We start from the raw sequence: 7,340 nt of genomic DNA on the forward strand, positions 1-7,340 counted from the left end.
TTGACATACAAAGTGCTTCGTGTTGGACTGTTACGACAGCCTCATTTAACCAAATGAGTGTCAGCTTTCTCATACCAAGCACGAGGAGACTGTTTCAACCCATGCTGAGCTTTCTTACATTTTGCACACTTTATCTTCTTGTCCTTTCTTGGCAAAACCACGAGGCTGCATTACATAAACTTCCTCAATATATCACCATTCAAGAGAGCAGTAGCAATGTTTGATTGATGTACATCCCATCCATAATGAGATATCAATGCACATAGAAGAGGAACAATAGTTATACGAGAAGTGGGAGCAAAAATTTGTTCATAATCAATGCCTTTCTATTATGCATAACCTTTTGAAACAAGCCTTACCTTGTAGCGATCAATCTCACAATCTAGCTTACATTTCAATTTGTAGACCCACTTCGTACCAATGGTCTTTTTGCTAGGAGGAAAATCACATAAAGTCCATGTGCCATTTTCTGTAAGTGCATCATATTTTGATTGCAAGGCAGCCATCCAATTTTTTGAATTCTATTCTTCATTAAAAGAAACAGGTTCCTCTTCATCACATAAGTTAGACACAACCAAATCATAACCCTGGGGTAGTATCACGTGCGTTCAAGAGGTAATTAATAATACCCCAATATACATACTATACTTACACTGTGAGCCTATTTAAAAAACCCCCACCCCCCTCTGTATGTATACATTTTTATACATTTTGGTCTTTTAATAATCCTCTCCGGTTAACTCACGTGATATCAAACACATTCTAAAAAGTGACCGCCCCGAGATCATAACAATTGCATGGCGAGAACCTGAACGAGTATGACTATAAGTGCATCCAATTTGTAGACCCACTTCGTACCAATGGTCTTTTTGCTAGGAGGAAAATCACATAAAGTCCATGTGCCATTTTCTATAAGTGCATCATATTTTGATTGCATGGCAGCCATCCAATTTTTTGAATTCTATTCTTCATTAAAAGAAACAGGTTCCTCCTCATCACATAAGTTAGACACAACCAAATCATAACAATTTGACACATAAGATGCATGGCGAGAACCTGAATGAGTACGACTATAAGTGCATCCAATTTAGTGTCACACAAAGTATGCACCAGCCATTTTGACATGCCTCTAGCCTCCTCATTCTCAACCCTTTCCACATCAAGTACACCATGTACATATGCATCAGTAAAATAGATAGATTTGTAACATTATCAGAATCCCCCATAGGCTGTACATGTGCCTCATTGGAATTTACATTCAAATTTCCACCATTAAAAAGAGGAAACAAAGTGTCATAAATGTCATGTGGATGTAATTCCTGCTACTGCTGGGAGAAATGAGGGTATTAAGCTATATTTTAGGGAGCAATCACCTCTCCTTGTTTGTAGGGTAGCTTCACCCAATCAGAAGCCGATTGATCATCGGCATCCACCCTTGAAGGGCGACTCAACTCTAACAATGGCTTCATGTGTAACACATGCCTTCCCATCCCCAAAGTGTATCACATGGCTGTCCCTCCCAAAAATGATGGGCAGGCAAGCAGGCGGTACTATATCCCAATGAGCAATACATTCAGTCTTTTGTTTTGTGCGCACTGCGACTCTCATGACTAAGTAACACGGGGTATTGAATGATGTGGGAGCCGTGGGATCGGCGTGCGAGAAGTGAGACACGAATATCAAAAAAGCGCATAGCCGTTCGATGTGTTCGAGTTTATTTTTTATGTCCTAGTTTACTTTACAAAATTTTTGTTTACTTCATATATTTTTGTTTTTCCCACTTGGACAACCAAATGCACGTGCACTCGTGGTGCCCTTGTGGTTAGGGCACCAACCTCTCATCGTGGCCACCTCGGTTCGAAACCCAACCCGTGCACCTAGAGTTGACCTTTTGCATGTTGTCTGTCACCCTCGAGATTCCCTCCCCCACCCCTCCGAGGTCATAAAGACACCGCGCAACTTAGTCATGTGGCCTCGTCACTATATGGCACGACTCTGGCCCAGAGGGGATCTAGGGCCCAAATTTGGGAGTGCGAGGCGGCTTTAATATCAGCCGTTGGATCACGCAGTGAACTAGGGGTGGGTGAACTAAGGGTGAATTAAGGGTATGATCATGTGCCATGCCAACATGAACAACGATACGTGCTAACGTGATCGTAAGACATTCGTGTGGCAACCGAGACGTCCCGAGTTCCACGAGGTGGGTGAACTAGCAGTGAACTCGGAGCGCCATTTTTGCCTCGAGTTTACTTTTAGTTCACCCCTAGTTCACCGCATGATCCGACGGTTGAGATTAAAGTCGCCTCGCCCCCCCAAATTTGGGCTCTAGATCCCCCGAGCCATAGCCTTGCCATATAGTGACGAGGGTCATGAGGCACCGCGACCTCAAAAGTATTTAAGGTCTTTCAAACTTGGTCCGTACTTTCAGTCGCCCGCCATTATTTATTGAATTGAGTACGAACTTACGAAGGTGCTACCTGATGCAGCGTGTGCTGTTGTTTGTCAAGAGGACTCCATTCGACCTCCACTTCAACAAGCGCTTCCCAGAGGCCGCCTCCACGTTGCTTCGTCGCGTATGTCTTCTGTCTCTTAGTCAGAAGGCCAGGATGACCTATGAGACCAGAGAGAGAGAGAGAGAGAGAGAGAGAGAGAGAGAGACGTTTGCATCAGGAAAACCTGTCTTGTTTACATGTGTATTCGGAAGTCTGTGCGTTCGTGCTTTTGTGTGATTATGGTTGCCGGCATTCCTGACACTAGAGATAGATTGTCGCCTTTTCTTTACATCTTCATTATTGCTGTTGGTTAGTGGTTTCCTATCTTATGAAAGGTTTCTTAGGGCACTGAAATAGCCTTCGGTGCTGACGGGCTTATACAGTCGTGGTTTGAAATGCATGCATAAAGTTGCAAGCCATGGAGACACCCTGCTTAGATTAGCAAGTCTTGCTGTTACTAATGTAAATCAGGAAAAAAACTTTCTGCCAAAAAGGTTACAACAGTTTCTTCAGAATCTGAATCATGAGCAAGGAAGGCATGACTTAGAGAGTTTATGATGGATTCAAATATGTTGGTGTAGCTGACAGAACCAAGGGTTTTAAGAGATCAAATGCATTTCAAGAAATTTAATTGATGTGTTAATGAACAGACAATTTTGCTGCTTTGCCTTAATTCTGTTCCTTATCCCACAAGTAATTATTGATCACATGTAGGCTGGCCTTTTAACTCTATTGTATTGTTTTCTGTGATAATGTCTGCCGTTGCTTTCACGCTCTGCTCGGTTGAATCACCTTATAATAATTGAAAGCTTTTGCCTAAAACTTTTATTGAGCAAACGTATGTAAAGTATGGAAGCTTTCTGCATTTGTGAAATTCAAACATCCCATCCTAGCAAAACTTATGTACAAGACTGGAGGCTTTTTGCATTTCTGGAATTCAAACATCTGATTTGCATGACTAACTCACATTGATTTTGATTCCTCTAGATAATTTTTTCTAGCAGTGGGGCACTTTGTGCAAGCTTGTTGTCCATATTCACTGGCTGAGAGACAAGCTAGTTGGAACTTTGTCGTAAGGGATGCTTCAGTGTATGCTACATACACAGATTATCTAATCTAATAATCTATAATTCTGTTCAAGACTTGAGCACTGCTTTGAATTTTGTTGTAATTTTCCAAATATGGTAGAACCCATTTATTAATAGATTATGGCACTGAGTCAGGTTTGCCTTAGTGGATTGATTCAGTTTTGCTGGCTTCTTTGGTAGTTTGTGAGTATGTTACAAAACCAAGGAGTCTTATGGCCCACAGCTTAGAAGGATCTAACTACACCATGTGGCCTACAAGGCACACAACTTCACATAAATTGCAATTTTCCACATCTATTTCTGGGGTTGTATTGTAACTTGCATGTGGTGATTAGTTCCGGGCTTGTATTATTAAATCCTGTGCACCCATCAGCTGAGCCTCTCTCTGTGGATATTTTCCGCTTTTGCTAAGGGCTAACTTTGGTGGTTTAATTATGACCATTTCCTTTGCATTTCCTCAACAGCTTCAAGCATTGCCTTTGAAAATTCAAAGTGGTTCAAGATGCCGGAGAGGATTTTAAAACAGTTAATACTCTCTGAATGTTTGTGGGATATGCTTGAGAGGATATTTCTTCTTTGTTTCTTGAAGGAGCCTTGCATGCAAATCTTGAGCGGACAGTATAGAAACTTGGTCCTGGTATCTCAGATCTGTAGGCCTTGCCTTTTATTTCTAGCATGCGTGCCCAGAGCTTTTACAAGTAAGAGACCATACATTTGTGCACTTCATTGATTTTTGGTCTGCCAGTGGTCTTGTGTGTTGGTGTTTGATTTGTGTTTTCAAATTGTTGTAGATGCCAAACATCTACAACAAGCAAATTATCTGTGCAGTTGCTGTCAAACTCTAGTTTCTTTGTGTCTCGCTATATGAGTACCTCAGATTTCTGTATTTTGTTAATCTCAACATTTCTTGCATCCTGCTAAGCATATGCCGAACATTTTTGTAACCTTGAAGATATCAGATAACTACTTTGGGTTTTTTTAAGCTATTGAGGTGCAATGAAGCTTACTATTTGCCTGTCTTCTACAGAGGATAATTTTTACTGTCTTGGGCAGGTTATTGGCCATTTGCAGAAGCGGGACACCAAGCACGAGGCTACAATTAAGACGTGCAAGGATGTTCTTGACAAACGAGGGCTTTCTTGGAAATCTCTGTATTGGGATGAGCTGAATGAAAAAATTAGGGATGTGGATTTGGTGGTAACTATTGGAGGTGATGGGACACTTCTGCAAGCTAGCCATTTTTTGGGTAGCTCAATACCTATTTTTGGGGTCAATTCAGATCCAACTCAAATAAATGAGGTATGCAAGTCAATCAGTACCTATTTTTGGGGCAGCTCAGTGATTATGTTTGCCAGGAAGAATTTTTTTCTGTGTGCGCTGATACAATTGTAGCACAAATAACCATACTGTTGAAATTTAGGAGCAGGAGAGTGGAACTAAACTTTTGTAAAAAAGAGTCTAGCCTTTGGATCAATAAGGCTTCTCAGATTGGTGTGCACAGAATAATGCTAGGATGGCTATAATATGCTGTAGAGCAGTCTTTGCCTTAGCACAAAAGACTATCAGAAATGATTCCTTGAAACAATAGTATTAAGCATCGCACTACAGATTTTAAGGGATTTTTAGAATAAACCCATTTTATAAAAGTTAGGCATGGTCACCCTTCCTGTTTCTGCTTGCTACATAGCTCTCTGCATAGAGCTGTGTGTTTCTTTCTTTAGCTGATGCAATTTTTTGCTTTGAAAATGTTCTCTGGCAGCTAGAGAAAAATTCAGAGTTTGATGCAAATCGCAGTACGGGCTATCTGTGTGTTGCAACAAAGGACACGTTTGAGCAAGTAAAACCCTTACAATGTCTTTTTGCCTTCCCATAGAGCCTCTTTGGTTTCTTTGGTGTCATAGGATTATTTTGTAAGGAGGAAGATATATGACACTGTTGTAATCCCAGTTGATCACAGATCAAAGGTTTGAATCAATATCTAGCTTCCGCTTAAGCTGTACTCTTGTTCCTGAAGGTTTTAGAAGAAGTTATTGAAGAGAAGAGATGCCCATTGTCAGTGAAGAGGATATCGACCCGAGTGAATGACAGTCTTCTGCAAGCATGTGCCTTGAATGATGTCTTGCTTGCTCATCCTGATCCGAGTGCAATGACAAAGTGTACACTCAGGTACTTCATTTCAATGGTGCTCGATATTTCGTTCCAAGAACCCAATTGTTTACTTTTATTATCCCTAGGGTATGTAAAAAGCATACATCAGAGCCAGTGTCGCCACCTATCCATACACGGTCAAGTGGGTTGAGAATATGCACTGGGATAGGCTCAACGGCAGCAATGAATTCTGCAGGTGGATATGTTATGGCACCTTCGTCTAAAAAGCTACAATACATGGTGAGGGAGCCCAGCATGCCTAATCCCTTGCACCAAAGGTTTATCCATAAGATGATTGAAGAGGATGAGATGTTACATGTGGAGTTTAGTGGAGAGCAGGGAACTGTTTACATGGATGGGCCGCACTTATATCACAATGTCCGGTATGGGGACGTGATTGAGTTCTCAACAGATGCACCAGAGCTTCAGATGTTTATGAATGATAGAAACTTTGCGTGAGATGTGGTCCTGCATATAAGGTCTGTATCAGCTAAGGTGGGGCCTTTTCTATACATAGGTACATTCATTGGTGCATTTAGGTGCAGAGATACATTCAAAGGTTCGAATTTTGGTGCAGAGATACATATATACATTCAAAGGATCTGATTTTGGTTCCTTCTCTGTGCCAAAATCTAATCCTTGGAATGTATTGAAAAGATCTAAATGATAGAAACTCTGCATTTAAGGTCTTTTCTATACACACATTCATTCAAAGGATTGGATTTTGGTGCAGAGATACATAGATACAAGGATTGGATTTTGGTGCCTTCTCTATACTTGGACACATTCAACAGATTGGATGCTGGTCACCACTTAGTTAGCGTACGCATTTAAAATCTTCTCTGGTCTTTCTATCACGGAATTCTCTAGTAGTAATGAAATTTTTGTAGAGTATGTACCTCCTTTTGCGCCTTGAAAGTGAGCCTTGCAAAATGCCCCCCTTGAAAGTGAGCCTTGTAACCACACTTGACTGTGGTCAGTAGAAGCAAGACAAATTATAAACTCAAGCATGCATAAAATGTGGTGAGGAAATCCACAATGGTACCATGTGTAATGTAGAGAACTAGTCCACCTTGTATCACCATAGCATCTATTTGCAAGTTGCCATCTCCTTAATTCATCTCTTCCAGTCCTTTAGATTATCGTACATTACATTATGTGCATCATACCAAAAACTTGCAGATAATATTCAGGGTCAAACTTACCATTCAATTCAGTACTGAGCTAATGTAATTTTGATTCCCTACATGGTGTAAAAGGATTAGGTACAGTAGGTACATCCTAGCCAGTGCTCGAAAAAATCTTTTTTTCCAAAAACTCGAAAAATCTGAAGGTTTCTATGCTAAATTTGTCTAAGTTTTGTAGGTTATCACCTTTGAATTTAAAACATAGAGGTAAATTTCATTATATGTAGGTTTTTTTGGAGCACTCATCCCAGCAAGACTCATGCATGTTTCCAGGTGAGGTTTTGTCTTGGTGTAACAAACTATTGAATAACAGAAGACATGAAAATATACATGAAAATACACACGAAAATGCTCACTTTTTTTCATTTGCCGTATGCAAGCGAAACTGGTAATGTTTTTTTTGTCACAAATATTACTTTATACAT

General features: G+C 40.5%; 1 protein-coding gene across 2 annotated transcripts; it reads left to right on the forward strand.

Annotated features, from left to right (window-relative positions):
* The first annotated feature begins 2,435 nt into the window (after positions 1–2,435).
* LOC147432368 (putative NADH kinase) lies at positions 2,436–6,866 on the forward strand. 2 transcript variants are annotated; one of them, XM_086491570.1, is made up of 6 exons: positions 2,436–2,573; positions 4,634–4,879; positions 5,340–5,417; positions 5,595–5,746; positions 5,815–6,207; positions 6,462–6,866. In XM_086491570.1, the coding sequence occupies exons 1-5, from the start codon at positions 2,481–2,483 to the stop codon at positions 6,185–6,187; spliced, it is 942 nt and encodes a 313-aa protein (XP_086347696.1). In that variant the 5' UTR covers positions 2,436–2,480; the 3' UTR covers positions 6,188–6,207; positions 6,462–6,866. The 2 variants fall into 2 exon arrangements, with proteins under 2 accessions (XP_086347696.1, XP_086347695.1); XM_086491569.1 differs by lacking the exon at positions 6,462–6,866 and having other exon boundaries at positions 5,815–6,304.
* Positions 6,867–7,340: the final 474 nt, after the last annotated feature.

The sequence above is a fragment of the Adiantum capillus-veneris genome, chromosome 20, assembly GCF_014529385.1.
Source record: "Adiantum capillus-veneris isolate H3 chromosome 20, ASM1452938v2, whole genome shotgun sequence".
In the NCBI taxonomy this organism is placed as follows: Eukaryota; Viridiplantae; Streptophyta; class Polypodiopsida; order Polypodiales; family Pteridaceae; genus Adiantum; species Adiantum capillus-veneris.